Raw genomic sequence first — 26,208 nt, 5'->3', positions numbered from 1 at the left:
GACTGGGATTGTCAAAGAAACCAGCTAAAAATTTAAGGTAGACTTCTACTATTTAGGATGATTTAGTGCAACTAATCATAAGAAAAATACGGAACATCAATTTCCGATGATTTATTCCGAAACTACACAAAACTAGTAAGAAACATACAGGGCTCGGTGCAAGTCCACATTTTTGTGTCTGTATCACTATCAAATGCTTGACTCTTTCAGCTCAGATGCGCCACATGAGCCTCCGCTGGGATACGGCCAAAAGTGGGGCAGGTTTGGGTGCGACAGGTTAACAAAACATTATTATTTGAGTGTGCGATGGCAAATAGTGAACATTTTAGGCATATTACGGAAAGAATGAATACATTTTAATTTTGGGTGCACGTAACTGTGGATGAGTGGTAGGCCCGAGCGCGAAATGCGGTTAACTGATCATTGCAAGTAATCGTCCCCTGTCATGTTAGTGTGTAATGCGTGAACTTAAACAGCGTAAACTTTTGCTGGGTAAGGCTGTCGTGCAGAATTAACTGGGAACTGCATGAGCTTGGAGTTGGTTATGCGTTCTGGATGTGGGGCACATGTCAGGTTTTTGGGTTACACTGATGATCAATCAGAACACAACTTGAATGGAAAATAAGCACAAGTTTTGGGGATAGGCACTCATTTTCATTTCAGGTCAAAGGAATATATGCCTTAGCTATTAAACATTTAGGTTTGATGATTTTCAGGGCATTAGCAGTGAAGAGTAAAGTTGTCACAGTGTTTGTCAGTGGGGGTGTACAGGAAGTTTTGAGCTCATTTCTGGTTGTCAGTAGCATCTTGTGTTGCCTCCAGATGTTAGTGTGAGCTATTTTGATGCCAAGCAGTCAAATAGGTACATTTTCTATTTAAAATTATCCATAACTATGTACCAAATTCCACCAATGTGTCCCAGACTTAAACTAAATGCAATTAAATGAGATGTGAGTTCAAGTTTGCACTGAATATTTACATGCAAGTATATCTTACCATCACTGTTGAGGTGAACCAGCAGTCAAAATTCAAGTTGTTTGTGCCTTGTTTGTGGATGATGAATTTGGGAAAACTGTGATCAGGTAGACAAGGTGGGGCATTTTATTTTGATGATAAGTGATTGGAGATTTCAACATAGATGTGACCAGTATTGTGTATCAGGTGTTAAGTCACATGGCTTAGGTGTCAGGTTAGGTTATGGCTTATCCTGATAAGCTATTACATTACAGTCAGATAGCATGTACAATTAAAACACTGTAATTGAGATACCTAAGGCAGTTTGATAGCAGGGTAATGGTCTGGTCCTATTCCAATGTCACCAGCATGATCTCCAATGCCAGGCCATAAAACATAACTTGGTATTATATGAGCAGTAGTACCACAGCTGTCAATTTGACTTATCAGCACATGTTGAATGGAAGGTCATGCCTGTGTGATATCTGTCTGTGACACTGCAGTGTTTTGCTTGCAGGGGTGGTTACAGGGTATCATCAGTGAGATGCCCATCTGTGCGGCACTAACTGTTGGGAAGAATGTCTCCCCCTAGTGGGCACAGGAGGAATGGCACCTCCAAGATTCGACTGACAAGTGAGAGATAGTTGCTGCATAATTGAATGCACAGTGGTCTTAAGCTAAAGACTCATAGGAAGCATTGAACAGGGCTATATTATCTGTTTTTATTATACCTGATGTGATTGTTTCCTCCTGGCACTTTGCCACATGCTTGACATATTATCAAGATTTGTGACATATGTGTATGCATTAGGACATGCCAACTATTACACTGGAAATATCTGATTGGTAAGCAAGTATGGTTAAGTTGGGACAAGGCCAGAAGTGCTGCCTTCTGTCTATCACCCATGTCATGTAACTGTAAACCTGTGTTCCAGTCCTGTGTGCCAAGGATCTGTCACGGAAGGACTTCTTTAGTAAGTATGCATGTTCTGGTGTGAAACCTTATGTGTATCCTTGTTTTGCTCCTATCTTTTTGGCACTGGTACCACTGCTGTATATGTTCTCTCTTGATGTGGCACTCAGGATGTGCCAGACACATGTCCTATGCCAAAGTCATGGGGTGAACACCATTTTGCATCTGATTAAAAGATCTCCATTTGAGAATGTCATAGTTTTAAACCCCATTTGCATGGGTTCCCTTGTCACATGCTAAGCAACAAAGTTCTTCTCTAACCATACACAAAGTCATCCACATTTGTGCAGCTCTCTTGGGAGGCAACCAGTAAGCACCATATAACCAGAACAGCAGGTGTGCGTTGAAACCAAATTGCCATCATTATCATCAGCATCAGCATCAGCATCAGCATCAGCCAATCAGCGAACGCCAACGGCGCCGCCACGCGGCCACGCGTGTGCTGACGGCACGCGCCTCGTGCTCGGCAGGGCTGCCGGACCCATTCGCCAAGATCAGCGTCGATGGCTCGGGCCAGTGCCACTGCACGGAGCCGTGCCACGCCACCCTCAGCCCCAAGTGGAACAAGCACTTCGACCTGTGAGTGTGCTTTGCTCTGCCGGGCGCGGCTGGGGCAACTGTCGTCGCTCTGCTCGGGGAGGTGGACGTGGGGCAGGGGTGAGGTTCGCTGTGTGGCATCCTGCTGCTGCGGGAATGTCGATGGAGGCCCGTCCATGCTCTTGTTCATGTGGCCTCCAGGCTTCGTCAAGCGCTGCTCGGTGGATGCTCAAGCCCCTTGATCGATGCATTTCGTACCGTGATCGCCGAACATGCTGCGGACTCCTCAGTGGATGTGTTCTCAGTCAGAAGGTGATGGTTGCCAAATCTGTATCAGTGGCCACTGGAAACGGCCGCGATAGACGATGGGGTACGATCGGAGACCACGGCTTTCGCACTCGGCCGTGACATGTCCGCTTTGTCCGTCCCCATTGTCGGGGACACCGCGCTGTTGCGCTTGGGCAGTCGCTTAGTTTTGAACCGTCAGATTCATAGCAATTTACTGGCCCTCGGCCCAGCTGCCCAGATGCTTGGGGTCGTCACCCGCGCTCCAAAGCGGCCGGTGTGGGCACTGGCAATGCACGGCACGGGATGGCACTGGTCCCCTCGGTCCCCGCAGCCACCCCGCATCCCCGCGCGCCTGTGTGTGTGTGTCCAGCTGTCAGCGCGTAGCTGGGTTGGCGGCAAATCAGCGTCCCTCCGACCCGGGAGCCCGGAGGTGGCGGCGGCGGGAGCCCCTTCCGTGTCAGCGCGCCGCCCGGCCGCCAGAGACGGGCCTCCGGTCATCTCTGGCGGCGCCGGCCCGTGCTCTGGCTGGATTGCATCAGCGCCCTTGGCTTATCCCAGTGGGCAGCGGTAGCCGGCTGAAGCGGCTCGCCGTGCGGGCCGGGCCGGGGCGCGCCGTTATCGGACGGCGCCGAGGGCGTTTGGCTGCCTCCGCGGCCACCGAGGCGTTTGTCGGCGCGACGCCGCACAATGACTCAGCACGTGACATCGTTTTGTCGGCAGCAGGCGCCTCCCCCCCCCCCCCCCCCCCCGATGTCCCATGGTGGAAGTGCGCTTCCGCTGCTGATGAGACCTTGGCCCAATGTCGCGTGCGACAAGCTGAGAAGGTTAAGTGCCAAGTGTAGTTATTTTGTTTGCGGTTGTCTTTGCCTGCCGTACAATACGTCAATGCGCACGTTTCAAAATTAATCAGAAACGTCTCAAAATTAATCCCGGTAGGGTGTGCGGGATGTAGATATGAAATCGTGCCACCAGAAGCGCGTGTCTCCCGCGGCCTCCGCACGCAATTGGTTGGCGCCAATCCGTTGCCCTTTGACCCCGAACCCAGACATCTGATCTGCCCCGCCCATTTGTCAAGTCTGCCGCCCGGTTCGATGCTGACTGGCCGATTGTAGCGGGAGGGGGGCAGGAAGCAGTGATTCCCAAACAGGAGGTGAAATGGCATAGCACAAATATCGGCATCCTTACCACCCAAGTGGCCGAATACAAATACGACGTAACTGCCACCCAAGTAGCCAAATTCTGAATGCTAATACGGAATACTGCTCATGCTTGACGCGGGCAGCGACGCCACATCCCCGAGCGGCGATTATCGTGACATCGCCGGAGAAACATGTGCCGGTCCTAGGGACTCGTGCTCGTGCGCGTCGGGCGCTCTCCCTGCTGCGGCGTCCAGCGCCGGAAACGGAGCGGCGGGAGGCGGCCGCCTGACCGGCACCGCGCCCCCTGAAGCGGCGACGGGCGTCGCTCTGACCCGGCCGGCGCCGCCCGTCTGGGCTGCGGTCGGGGCCGCCCCCACCGCCGGCGCCGGCGCCGGCTGGCCGGCCGGCAGCGAGCCGCCCGCCGGGCTGGCGGCTGCCCATCTCCCCTGACGCGACGGCAGGCGGCGCGGGACGAGCCGCCCGGGGGCATCCGCGGCACTCGGACCGAGCTCGGTGCCGGCGCGGCGGTGGCGAAGCGCCGGTTCGGCCCGAGCGAGTCAGACGAGCCGCCGCAGGAGAGGACAGGCTCTATGCGGTGGTGACACTGCCGTGCCGCTGGGCGCCTGCGTCGCTCGCATGGGCCCGTTGGGCCGCGGCCGGGTCATGATGATCGCCCTGGTGTCGTTGCGGGGGGGGGGGTTCGTTTGAGGGTGATGGCAACCTGGTTGAAGCTTCAGCGCTTGAAAGACCTTTGGTTGTTGCTGATTCCCTAACCGTAACGATGCTGTGCGTGGCAGTTTGGTGTGTTCGACACACACACACACACACACACACACACACACACACACACACACACACACACACACACACACACACACACACACACACACACACACACACACACACACACACACACACACACACACACACACACACACACACACACACACACACACACACACACACGTATATATATATATATATATATATATATATATATATATATATATGTATATGTGTGTATGTATATATATGTATATGCATATTGTTTTGCCAAGTATTTGCTGGGCAGTCTCAGGAGTGGGCTCCGTGTTAGGTTGGCATGCTTTGTTCCCAAGGCCCCAAGCCCACGACCCCGCTGAAGCAATTCCGGTCCAATGTACGGTTACGGCCGAGAAATTAACGTACAACGAACTCTCATGACGCGGCTGCTCCGAGCCAGCCTGACCCTCCCGGCCAGCTACCAGCCGACCGTCACGGACGAATCATATGAGCGGTCTTAACGTGACCTGAGCCGAGGTGCCTCCTGCGCGGCGTACAGCATACTCCTACGCAGTGTCGTGCGCTGCCCGGATTAGGCCGCCAGGGTGACGCCCTTGTCGCACCGCCGCAGCCGTGTGCGGCGGGTCGAGGGCAGCGAAAGACACGGGTTGTAGGCGAAGGCCGCGGCATGCAGCCGGTAGACCACCGGACGTGGTACGCCCGACTCCAGAACTTGGCCGCGTCCGGGGGCCTGTATAGATGGCCTCGCCGCCGCCGGGCGCGGCGGTTACTGTTCTTGTTCTCAGCGCGCGCCGGCGGTTACTGTTCTTGTTCTCAGCGCGAGCCGGCGGCGCACCGTTATTCTCAGAACGCTGCAAAGCGCCGTAGGTGGCTGCACTTGCAGATCGCTGCCTGCGTCGGCCCGACGGGCGATGCAAACTGGTGGCAGGCATGCATGACGCCCGCCGGACCGTGCTGGCCTGTGTGGACGGCTGGCCGGTGGCTCGCTGGGACTTGTTGACGTGGGCGCGCGCCGTCCCTCCTTGTGTGCGCCGTGCGGCTCCTGAAGCCGGCTCGTCATGACCTGTACCGCGGCGGCGGCTGCGGGAGGCGCGCGTGAACGGCCCCTGGAACGGGCGATGGATGCCGCCGCCCCCCCCCCCCCCCTGGCTGGTGACGCCCGTGACCGCGTGCTCGCGCCGCCCTCGCTGGCGACGCCGCTGGCCGACGGTTGATACGACGTGGAATGCGCGCCCGACGAGACGAATAAAGGGGGGGGGGGGGGGGGTAGGGGACGATATCAGCGGCGGCTGACGATCGGCTGACCGCCGCTGACCCCCTGCCGTTGACGGCCGCCAGCGGCTGAGCCGGGGGCGTTCGCTGCGGGGCGTGACCCTGGTCCCGGCCCGCCGTCGGTCACTTGTGTAGATCGCCGACGCGCCGCGAGCGTCCGGGACGGGCGGCGGAGCCGGTCTCACGCCACGGCGGCCGGTGACGCGCCATCAAGCGCAGACGCTCGGCGGCGGTGGCGGACGGTGTGGGTGTTACCGGTGGGGCGGGGCTCACCGGCGTCGACGCGGTGGGTTTGAGCGGGTGGGGCGTGGAGCCGGGCCATCGCGGCGATGCTCGTCTTGTGAGCTGTCGCCCAGAGCGGGGAATCACCTGCCGCCGTGGACTGGATCTGAGACCGTCTAACCCGGGATGCGTCGGCGATCTCAGGCTGAGGACGGCGTCCTGTCGGGGCACCGCGGCAGCGCCCTGTCGTCGGTTCAGGTCTTCAGCATTTTGTGTGGCCGTGTATCGCGCGCGCCCATCGTCTGCTCCGCCCGGACGCAGCACCCATAATCTGAGCCGCTTTTATGCGCTGAACGGTAGTCCGTCAGCGCGCTGCCAGCATTTTGTTCGCGTGTGGCGCCACGCCGAATACTCGACCGTATCCAGCCAGGTCGACCTTGCGCCCCGTGTAGACGGCGCTATCGATGCGCCTGGCCGATCGGGGCAGACAAGGCCTCGTCACATCGCGGCTCTGACGTTAGCTCGCTCCGCTGTCTGTCGCGCTGTTTATGGCGGCCGGCCGTTTCCATACCCCCCCCCCCTTCCTCCACCACCCCCGTCGCCATGTCCCTTCGTGTGACGTCATCATCCCCGTCGGGCGCGCTCTCAGATAGGTCCGCGGCGGCTCGTCTCCGTCCCCCGTTCCCCCGTCCCCGCCCCCCCGTCCCCGTCCCCGTCCCCGTCCCCGTCCCCGTCCCCGTCCCCGTCCCCGTCCCCGTCCCCGTCCCCGTCCCCGTCCCCGTCCCTATCCCCATCCCCATCCCCATCCCTATCCCCGTCCCCATCCCCTTCCCCTTCCCCATCCCCATCCCCATCCCCATCCCCATCTCCATCCCCATCCGTGTCCTCCGTCCCGTGCGTGGGCGTAGCGGAGGCGCCGGCTGTTCCCACCATTGAGCACCGTAAGTACGTTGGCCATTTTAACCCGGCCCGCTCGGCGCCGGGAAGCACCGCCAGCCGTTTTACCAGCGTCGCGTCACGTCACGGTAGGTGCGCGCGGTGTCCCGCCTGCGGGTGACGCCTTGTGCCAGTGTGGGCATGCTCATAGTCGCCTGTGGAGAGGGGCGCGGGGGGGGGGGGGGAGAGGAACGGCCGGGCAGCCGGCGGCTTCGCCGGAATGCTCGTGCGGACAGCTGGGGCCGCCCGCACCGGAAGCGCCGGCACGTGGTGGGGCCGCGGCGGCGCCGGCGAGCCGCCTCGGCTGCGTGACCGAACTCTGACCGGGAGGGCTGCTCAGGCTGCGCCCGGGCCGCTTCGGGGGCGGGCCAACGCATCGTCTGGTGATGGAGACGCCGCAGGGTTCGTGACGTGTCGCCGGCAGTGTCCCACCCCCACCTTCGTTGGTGCCCTGCGCTACACTCTACCCGTAGTGTAGTGGGTAGGATGTAGCGTGTAGCAGGAGGTTGTCGTGGTGTCTTCGGTTATCGGCATGAGTGCGAGGAGTTTTGTAGCTTTGAGTAGCTTTGAGCGCTCAGCCCGTCACCCGCCGCTTGAACGGTGGTTTGCTTGGCTCGTGGGCTGCCTTCCCGCGGCCGCCGCGTCGGGGCCCATGTCCCCGTCTTCCTCATTATTTCGAGCTTTCTCTTTGATTGTCGGTGATTCAAGCCGGTCTAATTGTCGGCTTCTGTGTACAAGCCTCCGGCAATTACACAGGGTATGCTGATAGCCCGGTTGTTCACCCCGTCGATTTCGAGCCGGAAGTGGCAGAGGCGAATGCTATCGGCAGGACGTCAAGACGCTGCCGACCACCACACACGTGACAGGGAATTTATAGCGACCGGTTATCGTCAGGAGATCCGTTTCGCGCATTAGGAGCTCGTGGTGACACGGACCGCGTGCCGGCCGGGACCAGTGACCGGCTCTGGGCGGTCGCGGCGGCTGCGTCGGCCTGGCCCGGGGACGAGCGGCCGGGGCCGACGCAGCTCGCGCCGATGTTGCTGCGGACGGGACGCAGAGCGGGTGCGGCTGGTCGGCACGCCGAGCTCGGGGCTAGTAACTGCACGCGTGGGTAGTCTCGGGCTCAGACCCTTTGCCAAGCAGGACATGCTCCGTGTTCCATTAACCGCCAACCGGTTTCATTTCGCCGAATGATTTTGCGGGCGGCATTTTTGTATGGTAGGGCTGCGGCGTGCTGGACGTGCCGTGCAATGCTGCAGCGCGGCCGCCCCGGGGGTGGAGTGGTGCGTGGCGCTCTCCGACCACTAACCAGTGGACATCCCCATGTCGCTCTGGCCGCACACTGACTAATACAGGGACTCGTGGCTCGCGCCGATGGACGATGAGTCCAGGGTCGCTCCACCGATCACGGAGGCGGCGGCAGGAGCTGGAAGCACGGTGAACACTTCCGAACGGCTGGCGTGGCCGGGCTCCGTACTGAGTGGAGGGGCAGGATACCCGGGTTCCTGGGCCTGCTGCTGCGGCCTGGGCTTCAGACAGTCGTGATGCTACGGCCGTTCCGCAGTTTCCCTTCTCCTGTTGACGTTTCTAACAGTGTCCTTCCGTTCCAGGTACATCGGCAAGAATGACACCATTGTCATCTCGGTGTGGAACAACCGCAAGGTGCACAAGCGGCAGGGCGGCGGCTTCCTGGGCTGCGTCCGCATCCGCTCCAACGTCATCCAGCAGCTCAAGGACACAGGATGTACGTCGCGTCCAGCCCGCTCCTGCCGGAGGGCCGCGGCTAGTGTCTAGATTATGGCGCTATTAGATCGAAATGGGGGTTTGGTCGGACGTTGGGTTAGGGTAAATGTTGGGTTAGTTGAAAGGATCATTAAAAGGGTCATGCATTGTTGGATTTCCAGCCACTTCGGGATCTGTGGGAATGAGCTAGCTGAAGCTGTTAAACGGACGACAAAATGCGCGTGACCACTTTCTCTCCGTGCTGGGCTAGTATCCGTGTGCAGACAATGGAATTCACACATATGCGAGGCGACAGCGCAGTTGGACTCCATCGTCAGATAGCAAGCTGCGGGAGGTGAAGCCAAGGTTACACACATGACCTTCGTCTTCCCTTAGAGCGGGACGAGAAGTGACGCTTGCGCGGGGCCAAGGCCAGGTCACGCACAAGCGACGCACGGGCACCGGCTCTGTAGCGAGGACGGGTCAGGGTGCACATCGTGCTTCTTCTCCGAGTTCCTACAGGTTAACGTGTGATCCAGCTATTCCCGTCCTTAAAGATGAACTTTGCCGTTAATTGGGGCGCCTCCGATAAGTGGTCGCGACGGGTCGGGTCGAGACGACGCCTGAGAGAGTCGAACTTTTTGGATTGTCCACGGCGGTAGGATCCACGGTGGTGTGTCATCCGCACCGAGTGGATGACAGCTAGCTGTAGACGCAAATTGACCTTAACGGAGGCCCATGCGATTGCTTCTGAGATATCAGATAAGCGCCGGAGGCTGTGAGGAGCTACAAAACCTGGTCGCCAGCTTTGTGGCAAGGTCGTCTGACCGTTCGAACTGATAGGTTGGCTGCCATGCGTAAAGTGAAAGATTGCTGCTCACAGATTTGAGGAGACGTTCATTACGCAGCGTGCAATCAAAATGAGCTACTTATGGCATGCATTGTATGGGCCAGGCACGCTTTTTGTCATGCATTAGGCCAATATCACTAGGCCAGCGGCCTGGCTGTCAAATATCTCCGAAACACTCACTCTCAATGCACACTCGGTTTTCTTAAATTCCGTTACGCTGACTTCGGGTTAGGTTGTCTGCGGGTGACATCAGGTGTCGGCTACGTTAGAGGCTACGCTGTGCCAGGGAGCGGGCATCGCGGTGGCTCGTTAGCGACCGCTGCGAGGCCGCCTGCCCCGGCCGGGCGCAGACGGGAGCTGCGGCTGGCGCGGGCTCCACTCCTCCGGCCAAATGCCAATGACACGTGCTGACGCGCCTGAGGTCTCGCCCGCGCGACCCCTGCAACGCGGCTGTCGATCGTCGCTACGCGGCGCCGGCCCGGGATGAGCCGGCTGGCCCTGCGTGTCCACGACACGGGGGCGGTAGGATATGGCGTAGTAGGGCGGGGCCAGCGCGCACCGCACGCTGACGCTCCAGCGACCGACGCTGTGGACACCGATCGTTGCCGGCGCTCGAGCTCCGTCCTTACCGCGGACTCGTTCTGACGCGATGGCCGGCGCTGCCGCCCGGCTGGATCCGCCGCGCGCTGTGCTGAGACCCCAGGCAACGGCGCCGCGCAGACGATCAAGCAGAGCTCGCTGTGCTGACTGACACCCCATAGATTGTGCGGTACCGGCACTACTGACGGCGGTGGCGCCGAAATAGCACTGACGCTATCACTGACCCCTGCGCGCGGCCTGCTTACGGACTTGACCGGCTTAACCAGCTTAGCTCCCACCTGGGCCGACACCAGCTTCCAAGAAGCCGGTTCAGAGAGGGTTAAAAGCGATTTTGAGCTGGGTTTTGCCGCTCGGCCTCTTTCGCTGTCATAACTTTCTACCGCGCTTGAGCTGGTCGTGCATGCGCAGTCTCCCAGCGGCAGGGGCGGCAGCGGCGGCGCTGTGCCTGTGCCTTGGACGGGGGCGATGCTGTGCGACGCGGCGCTCCGGTGTGGTCTCCCGCGAGTTTCGCTCCGTGGCGTCCGCCATTCACCGGCGGTGTGTTCGGCCTGTGTTGCTCGCGTGGCGCCGGACGCGACGCCGGCGCCGTCCCGAACATTATCCGGCGCCGTGTGGCTGTTTTAATATCCAGCATTAGCCGCGGGGAGACGGCCGTCACGCGCTCGCTCGCGCTGAGCGGTGCCGGGCGCCGGGCGGTCCCGGTGTAACCGCCAGCACGTGTGATGCCGATCCGACGGGGGCGACGGCCGCGGGCGGGTGAGTACGTCATCGCCGGCGGCCGGCCCGCCGGCGGCGTCGCGCGCGCACGCCTGCACAGCCGCTTGCGAGCGCCGCCGCTCAGCCACGCCCGCTGCGGGCGCCCGGCGTGGTTTTCCCGACGTGGCGCGCGATGCGGGCGGCGGAGGCCCATCCTCCCTGGGTCCACAGTCCTGGCGGCGGGCTGGTGTGGGCGGGTGCTTGCGTGGCCGGTGCGGGGGCGTGTGAAGTATGCGCTGCGCTGTGTGACCAACAGCTAGACTCCTGATGTCTGCCGTGTCCCTCAGACCACCAGCTGGACTCTTGACCTCCGCCGTGTCCTTCAGACCACCAACTGGACTTTTGACCTTTGCCGTGTCCCACAGACTACCAGCTGGACTTCTGACTTCTGCCGTGACCCACAGACCAGCAGCTGGACCTGTGCAAGTCGAGCGCGATGGACGCCGAGTTCGTGCGCGGCAAGATCATCCTGTCGCTGCTCTCCCGCGATGGCCACGGCGGCAACGGCAGCAGTCACAACGTGGTGGTCAACACGCAGGGCATGATCAGCGCCCTCTCCGTGCAGGTGGGGCGCGGCGCGACGATGAGCGGGGCCGGCCTGGCGCCTCCGCCGCCGCCTGGAGATAGCACCTGGTCGGGGAGGGTTCTTTGCTCTTTATCCGAACCGGGGGCTTGTTTTTACGTTCCTGACCTGTGCCGTGCCTTTTGTTTCTGGCTCCTTTTGTTTGACATGTTCCTTTTGTTTGAAATTGCAAATTTATCGGGTGGGTCGCCTTGTTCCACGTTTGCGCGTTGCGTAGACTGGGTTGGTTGTGAAGCGTTGCAGTTGCAAGGTGCACTTGCTACAGAGCTCATGTCTGACTGGTGGTTGTAAGTGTTCCCACTTAAAGTGACCTTGTGTTGGTGTCGGATGCCTTCTTTGTGAGTTGTTGTTCGGGGACCGCTCTGGCGTATGCTGCTCCGTTGATCGCCCTGGCGTGTTAAGTCCGGCCGCTCCCGTGGGATAAACAGCCGACCGCTCCCACCGCGTGGCTGTCGTTCTGGGACAGCACGGCCGGGCGCCTATGCCGGCCGCGGCCTCACCGGCGCCTCCCTCCTCCCCCCTCGCAGGACGAGCTGGCCGAGGGCTGGGAGGAGCGCTGCGCCCCCAACGGCCGGCTCTACTACGTCAACCACGTGACGCGCAGCACGCAGTGGGAGCGGCCCGAGCGGCCGGCGCTGGACGCGGCGCTGCTGCCGGCGCCCGCTGCCGGCGGCGGCGGCGGCGGCGGTGACGGTGGCGGCGAGGACGCCGAGCCGGCCGGCCCGCTGGAGGGAGAGGGCGAGTGCCCGCCGCGTCGGCCCGGCGGAGAGCGGCGCTCGCAGCGCCGTCGCCACCAGCTCTACCTGAGCCGCAACCAGCTGCACCAGCCCGACGACCTACCCGACGGGTGAGGAGCGGCGCGGCCGCCCGGGGCGCCGGCGGCGGCGAGGCAGGGCACGCGCGAAGGGAGTGAGGCCAGTGCTTCTCCTCTTTCCATTCTCCGGGTGTCGCCTGGAAATGGGAAGAAGGATGGTGAGCATATATGGCCAGGGGTGGGGAGGAGGCCGGTGGTTTTGTCGGGCGATGTCTGCGTGCGCTGGGGCGACGGAGATTGAAGTGATACGGTTTCGTACCTCGGAGGTAAAGTGTGGAACTGATGGCTGCAAGGTCACGACTTCGTTGCTCACAGCCTACAGTGCTCACGCATCTCACGCTACAGCTGGTCGCGTGAGTGCGCATAACAGTCACGTGCTCGATGAAATAGTCAGAATATCGCCCGAGGTTTGACCATTTCATTGCGATCTCCCCACCGCAATGACTCACGCTGTCTCAGCGTCTGACCTCGCGCCAGTGCCGAGATACGCGCCCGCCGCCGCTGCACCTCCGTCAGCGCTGCCCCCGCCCACGCCCACCCACCTGACGGCCGGCCGGCTGGCCGCTGGCGGCAGGTACGAGATACGCACCACGTCACGCGGCCAGGTGTACTACTGGCACGTGCCGTCGGGCCGCGCCACGTGGCACGACCCGCGCCTGCCGCGCGACGCCCAGCCGCCGCCGGCCGAGCCCAGCCCGCTGCCGGCCGGCTGGGAGATGCGGCTTACCGACTCCGGCCGCGTCTACTTCGTCGATCACGTCAACAGGTGGGTGGACCACGATCACGATCACGTCAACAGGTGGGTGGATCACGATAACGATCACAACGGGTGGGTGGATCACGATCATGATCACGTCAACAGGTGGGTGGATCACAATCACGATCACGTCAACAGGTGGGTGGATCACGATCACGATCACGTCAACAGGTGGGTGGATCACGATAACGATCACAACAGGTGGGTGGACCACGATCACGATCACGTCAACAGGTGGGTGGATCACGATCATGATCACGTCAACAGGTGGCTGGATCACGATCATGATCACGTCAACAGGTGGGTGGATCACGATCACGATCACGTCAACAGGTGGGTGGATCACGATCATGATCACGTCAACAGGTGGGTGGATCACGATCACGTCAACAGGTGGGTGGATCACGATCATATCAACAGATGGATGGATCACGATCATGATCACGTCGACAGGTGGGTGGATCACGATCACGTCAACAGGTGGGTGGATCACGATCACGATCACGTCAACGGATGGGTGGATCACGATCATGATCACGTCAACGGGTGAGCAGATCACGATCACGTCAACAGGTGAGCGGATCACGATCACGTCAACAGGTGAGCGGATCACGATCACGTCAACAGGTGGGTGGATCACGATCACGATCACATCAACAGGTGGGTGGATCACGATCACGATCACGTCAGCAGGTGGGCGCCGGTGGTGGAGCGGGGGCTGGCCACGTGCGGGGGAAGTCGTCGCGTTCGCCGGCCGTCTGTTCGCTGGCAAAGTCGACGAGGTGGTCGAGTGTGGCTCCCCATGTGGGAAGCTAGATGTTGTGAAGCGTGGTGACTGCGGTGCGTGCAGTGGGCGGTGGTTGCACAGATAGGCTGATGTTTTTCCCATGGGTTGCGCACGATACCGACAGTGCCCGGGCCGCACCTAACGACTGCTTACGCGTTGCGGCGAGCGGGGCCGACCACTGGTGTGTGGCTGGGGCGGTGCGCATGTTACGATGACTAGGGTGCTCGCTCAGTGAGATTCGTGGCTAACCACAACCAGCTCCTGCGGTGCTCGCGTGCAGAGAACTGAAGAATCTTTTCTGGGACGAGCTTTTTCCCGCTACATTGCTCCGCTGCTTCACTGGATATTGCGGACCGATGTTCGCGCCCGTCCCGCCTGCGTCCGACCGTGCGTGTCTACCATTTCACAGCAGGCTTTCCTGGTCAACGCATGGTGACCTCGTGTTGCCAATGGCACGGAAAAACCGGTCAAACGCTTTCACGTGGCGGCGCTGAGCGAGTCCAGATCGAATCATATGGGCGAGATTCTCACCGGCGCCAGACCTCGCGCCCCACCGTTGGCGCCATGACGTTGGCGCCAACGGCTTCAGGCATTACCACGCGCGTCGCCAACTCACCGAGCAGCGCGGCCTGTCGCGGCTGGCGCGCCACCACCGGCGGCCGGCGGTGGTGGCGCGTCAGCCGTCGCCGACCGCCGCGCCTCCCTGCTGAGTGTGCGGCCGTTCCCACAGGACGACCCAGTTCGCCGACCCGCGCCTCACCTCCGCCCGGCACTCGCGCGTGATCGAGGACCCGGCCGCGCAGGTGGGTCACACGGCCGCCGGCCCCGGTGCGGCGCTCGGACGGGCGTGGCACGCGCGCGCTCGGCAGTCGCGCACGCGCTCGCGGTCTGATGGTCGCTCTCAGGTGGTTTGTTTGTGTTTTTTTGTGACCGAGTGCGGAAGACGGACGGTGCTCGCGTGCGGTGGGAGGGTGCTTGTTGCGCTGCTGGTGTTTGCGGGAATGCTGTGCGATTCTCGCCTTCCAAGGTGACGACGGTGTGTAAACGGGCGTGTGTGTGGGACAGGCTCGGGTCTCGGCGACGGCGGACCGCGCCCGGTCTCGCCTCGACCGCCGTGGCTGCTGTGTGGACGCGTGCCCCGCCCGGCCTGACGCCGTCTCGCCGCCACCCGCAGGACGCTTCGCCGACCCTTCGGCCGTCTCGCCGCCGTACTCCACGCTGCCGAGCGGGCCGGCCGGGCGCGCGTCGCCGGCCGCGGCCAGTCCGGCGCCGGCGCCGCCGCCGCTGCCGGCGCGCAACCCGCCGCCGGCGCCGGCGGCCGCGCCGGCGCAGTCCGGGCCGGCCGCCGGCGGCGCGGCGGGACTCGACACGGGAGCGGCGCAGGTGGAGCAGGGCCGGGAGAGGTGGGCGGCGGCGCAGGTGAGCAGGTGAGGTGAGCAGGGCCGGGAGAGGTGGGCCGGCGGCGCAGGTGAGCAGGGCCGGGAGAGGTGGGCCGGGCGGCGCAGGTGAGCAGGGCCGGGAGAGGTGGGCCGGGCGGCGCAGGTGAGCAGGGCCGGGAGAGGTGGGCCGGGCGGCGCAGGTGAGCAGGGCCGGGAGAGGTGGGCTGGGCGGCGCAGGTGAGCAGGGCCGGGAGAGGTGGGCTGGGCGGCGCAGGTGAGCAGGGCCGGGAGAGGTGGGCCGGGCGGCGCAGGTGAGCAGGGCCGGGAGAGGTGGCTGGGCGGCGCAGGTGAGCAGGGCCGGGAGAGGTGGGCTGGGCGGCGCAGGTGAGCAGGGCGGGAGAGGTGGGCTGGGCGGCGCAGGTGAGCAGGGCCGGGAGAGGTGGGCCGGGCGGCGCAGGTGAGCAGGACCGGGAGAGGTGGGCCGGGCGGCGCAGATGAGCAGGGCCGGGAGAGGTGGGCTGGGCGGCGCAGGTGAGCAGGGCCGGGAGAGGTGGGCCGGGCGGCGCAGGTGAGCAGGGCCGGGAGAGGTGGGCTGGGCGGCGCAGGTGAGCAGGGCCGGGAGAGGTGGGCCGGGCGGCGCAGGTGAGCAGGGCCGGGAGAGGTGGGCTGGGCGGCGCAGGTGAGCAGGGCCGGGAGAGGTGGGCTGGGCGGCGCAGGTGAGCAGGGCCGGGCGGCGCTGGCGGACGCCCGGCGGCGGACGGCGGCTGCTCGGGTCTGCTGGACTGTGTGTGTCCGAGGGAGGGAACGCGTCGGCGGTGTCAGCGTCCCAGTGGCACAGTGCAGGGTCGGTCCGATGGATGTGCAGCCGGTACGGACACACGCCGACGAGTCCCCGTTGTTGACGTTTGCTGTGGGCCATGACCTGACGCGCCCAAAAAGCCCAGCCAACAACAGCGGCATGTGGGAAGTGATCCCCGCATGTTGCGAGGATGCTTGGGGATCATTGCTGGCCAGATGTAGCCGCGTTCAGATACGCTCAAGCCGCGATCTGGTTCGGGCCGGTGAGCGCTCGTCGCGTTCTGGGTGCCTCGGCGCGTCGCTGTTATCCTGCGCCGGCCGAGTGACAGCCGGCGGTCGGCGCCTGTCCCGGACCGTGTCCTTCGGCCGGGCACTGATGCTGACCGCGCCGTCGACAGGAGATCTTGCCCAAGTACCGGCGCGACCTGGTGGCCAAGATGAAGGTGCTGCGGGCCGAGCTGGGCACGCTGCAGCCCCAGTCGGGCCATTGCCGGCTCGAGGTCGGCCGCGACGAGGTGTTCGAGGTGAGTCGGGTGTCCGGCTGCCGGCGGCGGCGCCGATCGGGACGCCGTGCCGTGCCGTGCCGTGCAGAGCCGTGCCGTGCCGTGCCGTGCCGAGCCGAGCCGTACCGTGCCATGCTGTGCTGTGCCGTGCCGTGTCGTGCCGTGTCGTGCCGTGCTGTGCCGAGCCGTGCCGAGCCGTGCCGTGCCGTTCCGAGCCGTGCCGTGCCGCGCCATGCCGCGCCGTGCGGTGCCGTGCTGTGCCGTGCGGTGCCGGCTGGTTTCTTGGGGCTGCGGCGCAGGTCTGGCGATTGCGGTTGGGGAGAGGTGTTGGCGACTGGAGATGTCGGGGCGTACCTCGTCACCCACCCGGCGATGCGCAATATTGTGTGCTCCGCACCGGCGCCAGTTGCCATGCCTTTCGGAGCGTCGGCTCCGGTGGGATTGCGTTGGCAAGCTGGGTTCGGAGTGGGTGCGGGGTTTGGGGCGGCGCGCAACAGATGCTTGGTGCGCTTTTTGAGCAATGGCGCGCTCACGCGTGCCAGCTCGGTGGCTGCCATGACCCACCGCCGTCCGCCACGCGCTGACCCCGCCCACCGCTCCCGGTCTCGCAGGAGTCGTACCGTCTGGTGATGAAGAAGTCACCGAAGGACCTGCGGAAGCGGCTGATGGTGAAGTTCCGCGGCGAGGAGGGTCTCGACTACGGCGGCGTGGCGCGCGAGTGGCTGTACTTGCTCTCGCACGAGATGCTCAACCCCTACTACGGCCTGTTCCAGTACAGTCGTGACGACATCTACACGCTGCAGATCAACGCCAACTCCGATGTGAACCCGGTGAGGGCGGCGCGGCGTCGGGGAGAGAGCGGCGAGGGATGGGGGGGGGGGGGGGGGGGGGGGGAGCGGCAAGGGCCGGGGAGAGAGCGGCGAAGGTCGAGGAAAGAGTCCGGCGCGATGTGGTGTGTTCCGCGAGGTGCTGTCCCCTGCCGTCGAGGAGGCCCGGCTCTCCGGCTTATGGCGCGGCTCGCCCCGGTGCTGCAGTGTCTCGACCTCGCTGGCCTCCGGGGGACGGTCCCGGCGGTGGTCTTGGGCGTGGGTCCGCACGGTGCCGGTCCCCTGTGGTCCCAAGGTCCCCGGCCGGCTCGTGTTCAGCGCCAGGACCGTGTCCATACAAGAGCGTGAGCGCGGCTTACGCCGACAGTCGCCCCCTCAGCGCTCACCACGTACGCGGAGACTTGTTGCTGACAGAGCTAGAGGCGCGGTAGTGTCCCGCGCGCTAGACGCGCCGGTCCAAGTCCACGAGGGTAGTGGCACTGTCCACAGGGGTGGTGGCACTGCTTGGAATGCTGTCTGTTTAGCGCCACCTGGCCGGGCCGCGCTGGACGAGCGCGCCGCTGATGGTCGCACGCGCCATCCGCCCGCAGGAGCACCTCTCGTACTTCCACTTCGTGGGCCGCGTGATCGGCATGGCGGTGTTCCACGGCCACTACATCGACGGCGGCTTCGCCATGCCCTTCTACAAGATGCTGCTCAACAAGCCCATCTCGCTGCCGGACATCGAGCTGGTCGATCCGGACCTGCACCGCAGTCTCACCTGGATTCTGTGAGTTCGGAGGGCCTCGCTGCAGATGCGGTCGGGTCTGCGCTCGGTGACGTGCTGTGCTGTGGGTAAGGCTCCCATCGGGGCGCCGATGGTGTGGTGTTTGAGCCGTGCTTCTGGAGAACCAGCCTGCTGCCAGGACGAGGGGAGGGCGATGCTGTGCAGTCCTAGCTGCTGAGTGTGTTGTAAAGCCCGATGACGATGAAGGCTCCCAGTGGCCGTCCGTACGGACGTGTTCTGGCGCTCCCTGAGTGGTATCGATCCAGCCGCGTGGCGTTTAGCTGCGTGTCCTGCGGAAGCTCGCGCGTAGGGTCTAACTTGACTTGTTGACTGTGGTCACACGTGGCCTTTACTAGCCCAGACTCATGAAACAGACGTCACAACAGGCTGTACGAACCTCAGACGAGAGCGGTCATTCCAACGGGATGCCGTCATCGTAGACCGGCAGAGTTCGCTCCCAGCTGGATGCCGTCAGCGTAGGCCGGCAGAGTTCGCTCCCAGCTGGATGCTGTCAGCGTAGACCGGCAGAGTTCGCTCCCAGCTGGATGCCGTCAGCGTAGGCCGGCAGAGTTCGCTCCCAGCTGGATGCCGTGGGCGCGGCCGGGCTGCGGTGCCTCCAGTGGAGGTCCGTGAACTCCGCCGCGCGCCGCTGCGGTGCGACGCCGCTGATCTGTTTGCGGCGCCTCCGATGGGCTTGCTCTGACCGGCTCCGGTGTCCGCGCAGGGAGAACGACATCGAGGGCGTCATCGACACAACGTTCAGCGTGGAGCACGACAACTACGGCCACATCACCGTGCGCGATCTCAAGCCCGGTGAGGCAGCGGCCAGGGTCGGGTCAGGGACTGGTGGAGACAGCGGCAGCGGTCGGGGCAGGGACTGGTGGACACAGCGGCAGCGGTCGGGTCAGGGACTGGCGAACACAGCGGCAGGGGTCTGGTCAGGGACTGGTGGAGACAGCGGCAGGGGTCGGGTCAGGGACTGGTGGAGACAGTGGCAGGGGTTGGGTCATGGACTGGTGGAGACAGCGGCAGGGGTCGGGTCAGGGACTGGTGGAGACAGTGGCAGGGGTCGGGTCAGGGACTGGTGGACACCGCGGCAGGGGTTGGGTCAGGGATTGGTGGTCACAGCGGCAGGGGTTGGGTCAGGGACTAGTGGACACAGCGGCAGGGATTGGGCCAGGGACTGGTGGACGCAGCGGCAGGGGTCGGGTCAGGGACTGGTGGACACAGCGGCAGGGGGTGACCTGCATCGTTGTGCCGTCCTCTGCCTTGTCTTCCCGCTGACTTCCCGGGACCGGCCTCGTACCGCCCATATTCTGTCCTCCCGCTGTCTTCCCCTGAAGTGTCTCGTTGCTCCGTTCGCTGTATGTCTTTCCGCTGTCTTCCCCTGACCTTTCTCGTTGCGCCACACACTGTCTGTCTGCCCGCTCTATTCCCCTGTTCTGTCTGGCTGTGCCATGTACTGTCTGTGTGCCCGGCTGACCTGTCTCCGGGCGCCGGCCAGGCGGCCGGGAGCTGCACGTCACTGACGAGACGAAGCGCGAGTACGTCAAACTGTACGTCCAGCTGCGCTTCATGGAGGGCATCGAGCAGCAGTTCCTCAGTCTGCAGAAGGGCTTCACCGAGATCATCCCGCAGAGCCTGCTCAAGGTCAGGGCGGCGGCGAGCTGGCGCGAACGGCGCCGCCACGACAGACTGGGGTCAAATGTCATGATGGGTCTGCTCGAGGTCAGGGGATCGATTGTGGACCGCGCCGCGACGGCATGCGCGGGTCAAAGGTCATGATGGGCCTGCTCAAGGTCAAGGAGTGGAGGCGTGAACCGCGCCACGACCGCAGACGCACATCAAAGGTCATGATGGATCTGTTCTTGATCACTGGGGAGGGTTAGGCGTAGGACCGGCCGCGGCTGGAAACTGTGGACGGCGAGCATGAGCGTGTGCAAAGTCAGTAAGCTGCGGCGAGAGCCGGAGGTGTCCGGAGGGTCGGGCGTGGCTCGCCCTGCCACGGCTTGGAAAGCCGGAGATGGCTGGCGTCTAGCCACGGCCTGCAGAACTCGCAAACGGAACTATGTGAAGTTGAGGTGCGAGGAAGGACGGCCACGACACTGGCAGGTCAACCAGCGAGGAAAGTGCCTTTGAGAGTGGCCAAGGATTGATTCCGTAGTCTGTTTTTTTTTGTAGAGCTCAACTCGACCGCCGCATCTCAACTTTTGGTTTTCTAAAATCGAAGTCTCATGCTCAACATTCTTCTTCTTTTTCTTTTGGTACGCCGAATGCAGTGAGATTTAACCATAGTGAACGAGACGCTACCATCAGACAATTTGGCTGACTTGTTCTCGAAGTGTAGGCGCCCAGCTGCACCCGGCGCATCGTAATGCTAGGTGTTTTATCACTCTGGCGCCACACAGTCACCGAATGTCTCAAAAGGACGCGGCGTGTGCTCTTGCATGGAGCGGTTTTACAGTGGTGCACATCTGCCACCACCACACATGGTCCCGACGGCTATGGGCTGAACGTCGGAACGAACGACTGACAACTTGGCGTTCTGCTGGAGGCCACTGTTTGGGGGCCACTGTGTAGGGGGGGGGGGGGGGTTCCCGTTTACCCGTGCCCGCCCGGGCCCGGTTTGTGGGCCCGCGGACAGCTGGCGTACCTGACCGCGCCGGCCGTTGCCAGACGTTCGACGAGAGGGAGCTGGAGCTGCTGATCGGCGGTCTGGGCAAGATCGACGTGGATGACTGGAAGCAGAACACGCGGCTCAAGGTGAGGGAGAGGTGGGGCCGGCGGCGGGCGCGGCGGCTTGTGGAGGTCTGTGTGGACCCGCTGGTGTGAGGGGAACGGAACAAGGCGGTCACCTTCTGCAGTCCGTGCTGGGTGGAACGAGCGGACAGGGACTGGAGTGACATCTCTCGTGCTGGGCTGGTTCTCGGCGCGCGGGGCGCCGTGGCGCGTCAAGACGTGACGTGATGGCACCGGGTTGGGTGGTGTGCGTTACATGCCACGGTGCGGCCGCCGCGTGAGCTTGTGTGTGCGCCGTGGGCGGGACGGTCCCCCAGAAGCGGACGCGGCCCTGGGCGCTGCGATCGAGCCGTTCGAGCTCACTGGGGAGGGGCACCGAAAGGTCGTCCTTGCCGGAGCTAACCGCCAGCCAGGGCTGACCGCTGTCCTGAGCCGGCCGGCCGCCTGCCGTAGCCTGACCTGACCTGACCTGATGCGACCTAGCAGGAGCTGCCGTGGCTTCACCTGACACGAACTGCCGTGGCCTGACGTGAACCGCTGTGACTCGACCTGACCTGACCTCCGCCGGTGTCGGCAGCACTGCACGGCCGAGGACGACGTGGTGCGGTGGTTCTGGCGGATCGTCGACTCGTACAGCGAGGAGATGCGCGCGCGCCTGCTACAGTTCGTCACCGGCAGCAGCCGCGTGCCGCTACAGGGCTTCAAGGCGCTCCAGGTGAGCTGGCGCGCCGCCCAGTGCGGGCGCCTTGCGGAGGTAGCCCGCGCGGACGACCTGGGCGCGGGAGGGGTCGCTGACGAGCAGCGGGGAGCATGTGGTTTGGGGTGGCCTAGTAGGTAGCCGGTTGATCTATACTCGACTGGCGTCGTCTGTGGGGGATCTGACCGCCTTTGAGTGCTGTGCCGGCGGGGTTTGCGTGGTTTGGTCCGTTTCGTCCTTAAGTCACTTTTTCTCCCCTGTGATTGGTGGCCATAGCAATCTTTGTGTGTTGTTTATATCAAAAGCATATATATCGGACATCTGGCAAGCTCACCGTCACATTTAAATCTGACAAGATCACCGTCATTACGGAGAAAGATATGTGAGTGATATCAATGCCAGGATGGGACCAGGAGGCGGAGGGTGAATATGGCGCGTCTGCCGTGACCTCCGCGGCGGCGCGGGTTAAGGCTGGCCGGGACAATAGGTCGTAGTCACCAGGTGCATCAACGCGTGTGGCGCAGAGGGGAACGGAAGAACGTCGTCGTCGCAGTGACAAACCCCATTTCGGTTTCTTTCGTGTGCGTTATCAGCCGAGTCAACATCAAAGAGTGACGTCAAGCAGGGTAGATGCCGACTGGGCGCCAAATTGAACGCTGCCATGGCTGATATATTTCTTCGCCCTGATGCTGTGGCAAATCAGTGTCACTTGGCACGTCATTCTGTAAACTTAATTGGCAACATCCGCGGAGAAACGTCTTCCCTGTATCCGCGACTGCAATCAACGTCTCAATGCAGACGTGACAGTGTGAGCGGTCTCTGCTGTAATTAAGTCTCGATGCCGTCCGCCCTGCTAGCGCGTTTCCTTCCGTGCCCCCTGGCGGCCGCGTGCTAAGCTCTGCCTCCGTCGCCTGCCGCCAGGGCTCGACGGGTGCCGCTGGGCCGCGTCTCTTCACCATCCACGTGATCGACGCGCCGGTGGGCAACCTGCCCAAGGCGCACACGTGCTTCAACCGACTGGACGTGCCCAAGTACCCCAGCTACGAGGTCGGTGGGCGAGTGACCTGGGCGCCGGTCGTCGCTGGGTCGGGTCACCGTCGGGGGCTCGGTAGCGGGGGGCGCCGGCCGGGCGGGGCCGCTGCCGAGAGTGGGCTGCCCGGCGGCCGGCGCTCTCCGCGGGCTGCGGAGAGCGCCAGAGTGGGTGTGGCGTTTCGGTGCTTTGTGGAGCGATGACGTGGGCGATCGGTGCGAGCGTGGCGTGGCGATGGTCGCGTTGTTACGCGTGTACAGGCTGTTGGTGCGGATCGTGCTTCTTAGCTGATATTTCGTTGGGCGTGTGTCGCGTTAGGCATCGCTTTACTGCCAGTGCTTGCGGGTTAGACGTTCCCGGCTCGTTTGCGCGGCTCTGTCACGTGGACATGGGCCGTGTCGGTGTACGTTTTGGTCCATTCTGAGCAGGATTTGGCAAGTCTTTGCCTCAGGCTTGCTTACTTCGCGTCCAGTGCATCGCCAACACCTGCTGCGGTGTATTCCACGTGTTCTGATGTGCTGCGCGCTCAACGGGTAGACCTCGCGTGCTGCACGTGGGTGGTCGGCGGGGCCTGCGCCGCCCGTCCTCCGACGGCCGAGGCCCTTGTACAGGTCCGCCCGTGGAGGGCCCGGCGCACGGCCGTGCCTGATGCCCCCGTCTCCTCCGCAGGTCATGTACGACAAGCTGACCCAAGCCGTGGAGGAGACGTGCGGGTTCGCCGTCGAGTAGCCGCTGTGATACCGGGACCAGCGCGCCGCCAGCGCGCAGAGCCTATCTATTTTTGTACCGTGTCTGGGCCGGCCGGGCCATGTCGGCGCCGGTCTGCGTGGATGGCCGGCGCTCGCTGGAGCTGCGGCCGCCGGCAGGCCTGTGGGATGTACTGGCGTCTGTCGGGCCACCGCCGGCGTACCCGCCGTCAGGCTCCGGCTCCGGCTCCGGCTCCGGCTCGGTGCTGTCCCGCAAGACATTCCTCGGCCGCTGGCCGGACGCGCCGCCTTGCCACGGGGCGGGCGACCGGACGCCCTCCCCACCCCCGTCCCTGTATCCCCCCCCCCCCCCCTGAGGGCGGCCCCTGTCCTGGCCCCGCCCCGGCCGGCCAGGGTCCGGCGCTGGTCCGTCACTGGTCCGCCGTCGGCCCGCCGTCGGCCAGCAAGCGCTGGTTCGCAGGTCAGACTCGCTCAATAGGAGGACCTCGCTCTCTCGGCGTTCAGGGATGTCTGGGATGGGTGGGTGTCGGGCGGGACTGGGGTCTTTTCATGTCGCCTCAGATGGTGCCCGATTGCGTGTTGGTGTGTCGTTTGACCAGTGCGGGAAGGCATTACGGTGGTGTGACATTCAGGCACAGTTTTTCTTCAGATGGTTGTTCTCGCGAAATTCAGCTCTGAAACGGCGTTACATCAGCATTTAAGTGTGTAGTTTAATTGTTACGTGTCTGCGTAATAGCTCATGGCCGCGGCTTTATTCAGTTTATGTGTGATGGACACAACGGCTGTCATCAATCTATCGGTGCGAGTCATACCGAATACTTGCCGTTTTATGTTGCGCACTCGCAATAATCGCATCTCTCCCCTGGGTGTTCGGGTTTGTGTGTTTAGCCGTTTCCCTGTGTATATTACAGTTCAGTGGGAGGCGCCCGTCGACTCTGGTGTTGTTTAGCGCACCGCGCCGGCGGCGCCGAGCCCACTAGTTTGCATGTTCCGTGACGTCAGGTGCACAGACATGGAGCACGTTGTCTTGTTCATTTTTATACGATTCCGTTTGGTTGCAGAGCGAGTGAAGCAGCTATGGTAGCTCCCCTGTTCAGTTTGTTTTGCGCCAGCTGCGTTTATTTGCACGTGGGACGTACGTTTAACTGGTTGCGCTGCGCCTCTCACATCCGATGTACGATATTATGTGCATGTGTTACCGTGGTTGCTGCTTTTCGGTGCAAACGCATCGCTGGCCTAGTTACATGATGGCGCGGAGATAAGGCATGGGTGGGACTTTGACGCTCGTGGAATGGAGTCAACTAGAGGTTGTTTGGTGTGATCCTAACTCAGTTTTATCCTGAATGCGTGGCGTGCTGGAGTACCGTCCGGCGCAGTTGTGGGCTGCCTCTCTGGTGCGAGCCAGTTTTATTCCGCGCGAATGGTCGTATAAAGGTGTTTTGTTACTGAGACTCGATATCCGTCACGTGACGTCGGACGTGATCCGGGGAGGCCGGGTGCCGGGAGTGCCCAGATTCGCCACGCCTTTCCACGAAAATCTGCCCCGTGCTTTTTTCATCTGAAAACACAGCACGTGACCTCACGGTGCAGCCTTCGCCACAAAAGGCTCTGTTACGACAACACGCATTTTAGCGGTGCTGATTGGCCGGACTGCATTCCCGCTCCTGGTGCCACCTCTCGGTGACCGTTGGGACTCACACTTCCAGCTGCTCCGCTGCCTGGCCGGTCGGTGTAGCCGCCGGTTTATCCACTGCCGTGGGCGCGATCCTGCCGCCCGAGAGGGTCCGGTCCGTCTTGGGCCAGACCCTCGTTAGTCCGCTCTGTTGGGTCTGACCGGGAGTAACCTTGATCCCGGGGGAGCCCGGCAGACCTCCTCGTCTGAGTGCTTGAGATGCGCGCTTGGTTTAAAATTTAGCCGGGGTGGTGGTCTATGGTTCTCTGCTACGCACGGCTTGGCTTTCGCTGCTCACCGATTTCACTTCGCTCACGTGTCTTATTTGTTCTAGCTACGCTTCCGTTCGGGGTGCTGACAGGGTTGATCCATGTGTACAGTTAGAACACGTGTGAACACGAATGCGAAATAGCCGGTGCTGCAACCTGACGTCACGAATCGTGCGTGTTCGCTTGCAATGAACACTGCAGTGTAGGTGAGTATGCTGCCTAGCGAAGCCTTCGTTCCGTACCTTTCTGTCCATGTACGAATACCGCGGATGAGACGAGCTGTTCCAGGGCTGCGCGCCCGCACCGACCGTTTCCTCCGCGCGCCAACCGCGCTGCTCGCGCGGCTCCGCCCTCTCCGCCGCGTGCGCTGGCCGCCTTGTTCCCCACCTACCCGCGTGGCGCTCTGTCTGCGCCTCGAGCGAAATCTTACGTGCGTTGGGAGCGGGGGGGGGGGAGGGCACTGTTGTTGCTGTTGCGTGAGTGTCGTGTGGTTGACGAGAGCGACTGGAGGGGAGGGAGAGGGGTAGTAAGCGCGCGCGTGTTGATGTAGGTGTGGTTGCCGGACGTGGGACGGCCACGCTGTGCGTCGCGTGTGCTCGTGTGTGTCCGTGTGTTGCCGTCAGTCTTCCGCCGTCTAGACATATCCGAGACGTTCGGGTGGGTTATGTATAGCTACTGATGCCGGCGCAGCGGCTGACGCGTGTGTAGGACGACGCCTGATGAGGATGCGTGCTGCATGTCAGGTGTATTGCGTCACAATACATAGTGCATACGTACCGTCACTTTATGGCAAAGCGCCGACCGAGTGTCCTATTTGTAGTGTATAGTTAAGGTCATTGTTTTAATTG

The 26,208-nt window shown here is 62.6% G+C and overlaps 1 protein-coding gene across 1 annotated transcript; it reads left to right on the top strand.

Annotated features, from left to right (window-relative positions):
- Nucleotides 1-203: 203 nt before the first annotated feature.
- On the top strand, nucleotides 204-23,780 carry LOC119095278 (SMAD specific E3 ubiquitin protein ligase). Its single transcript, XM_037218136.1, has 20 exons — nucleotides 204-276; nucleotides 1,472-1,587; nucleotides 1,890-1,928; nucleotides 2,398-2,506; nucleotides 8,715-8,848; nucleotides 11,437-11,582; nucleotides 12,143-12,335; nucleotides 12,384-12,462; nucleotides 13,004-13,195; nucleotides 14,704-14,776; nucleotides 15,324-15,356; nucleotides 16,549-16,674; nucleotides 17,265-17,483; nucleotides 18,071-18,249; nucleotides 18,971-19,059; nucleotides 19,751-19,896; nucleotides 20,923-21,009; nucleotides 21,563-21,700; nucleotides 22,604-22,729; nucleotides 23,382-23,780. The coding sequence occupies exons 2-20, from the start codon at nucleotides 1,533-1,535 to the stop codon at nucleotides 23,439-23,441; spliced, it is 2,223 nt and encodes a 740-aa protein (XP_037074031.1). The 5' UTR covers nucleotides 204-276; nucleotides 1,472-1,532; the 3' UTR covers nucleotides 23,442-23,780.
- The last annotated feature ends 2,428 nt before the right edge of the window (nucleotides 23,781-26,208 follow it).

This window comes from Pollicipes pollicipes, unplaced genomic scaffold (assembly GCF_011947565.3).
Source record: "Pollicipes pollicipes isolate AB1234 unplaced genomic scaffold, Ppol_2.1 Scaffold_4219;HRSCAF=4965_pilon_pilon_pilon, whole genome shotgun sequence".
Taxonomy (NCBI): domain Eukaryota; kingdom Metazoa; phylum Arthropoda; class Thecostraca; order Pollicipedomorpha; family Pollicipedidae; genus Pollicipes; species Pollicipes pollicipes.
This window is presented reverse-complemented; position numbering and strand designations above follow the sequence as displayed.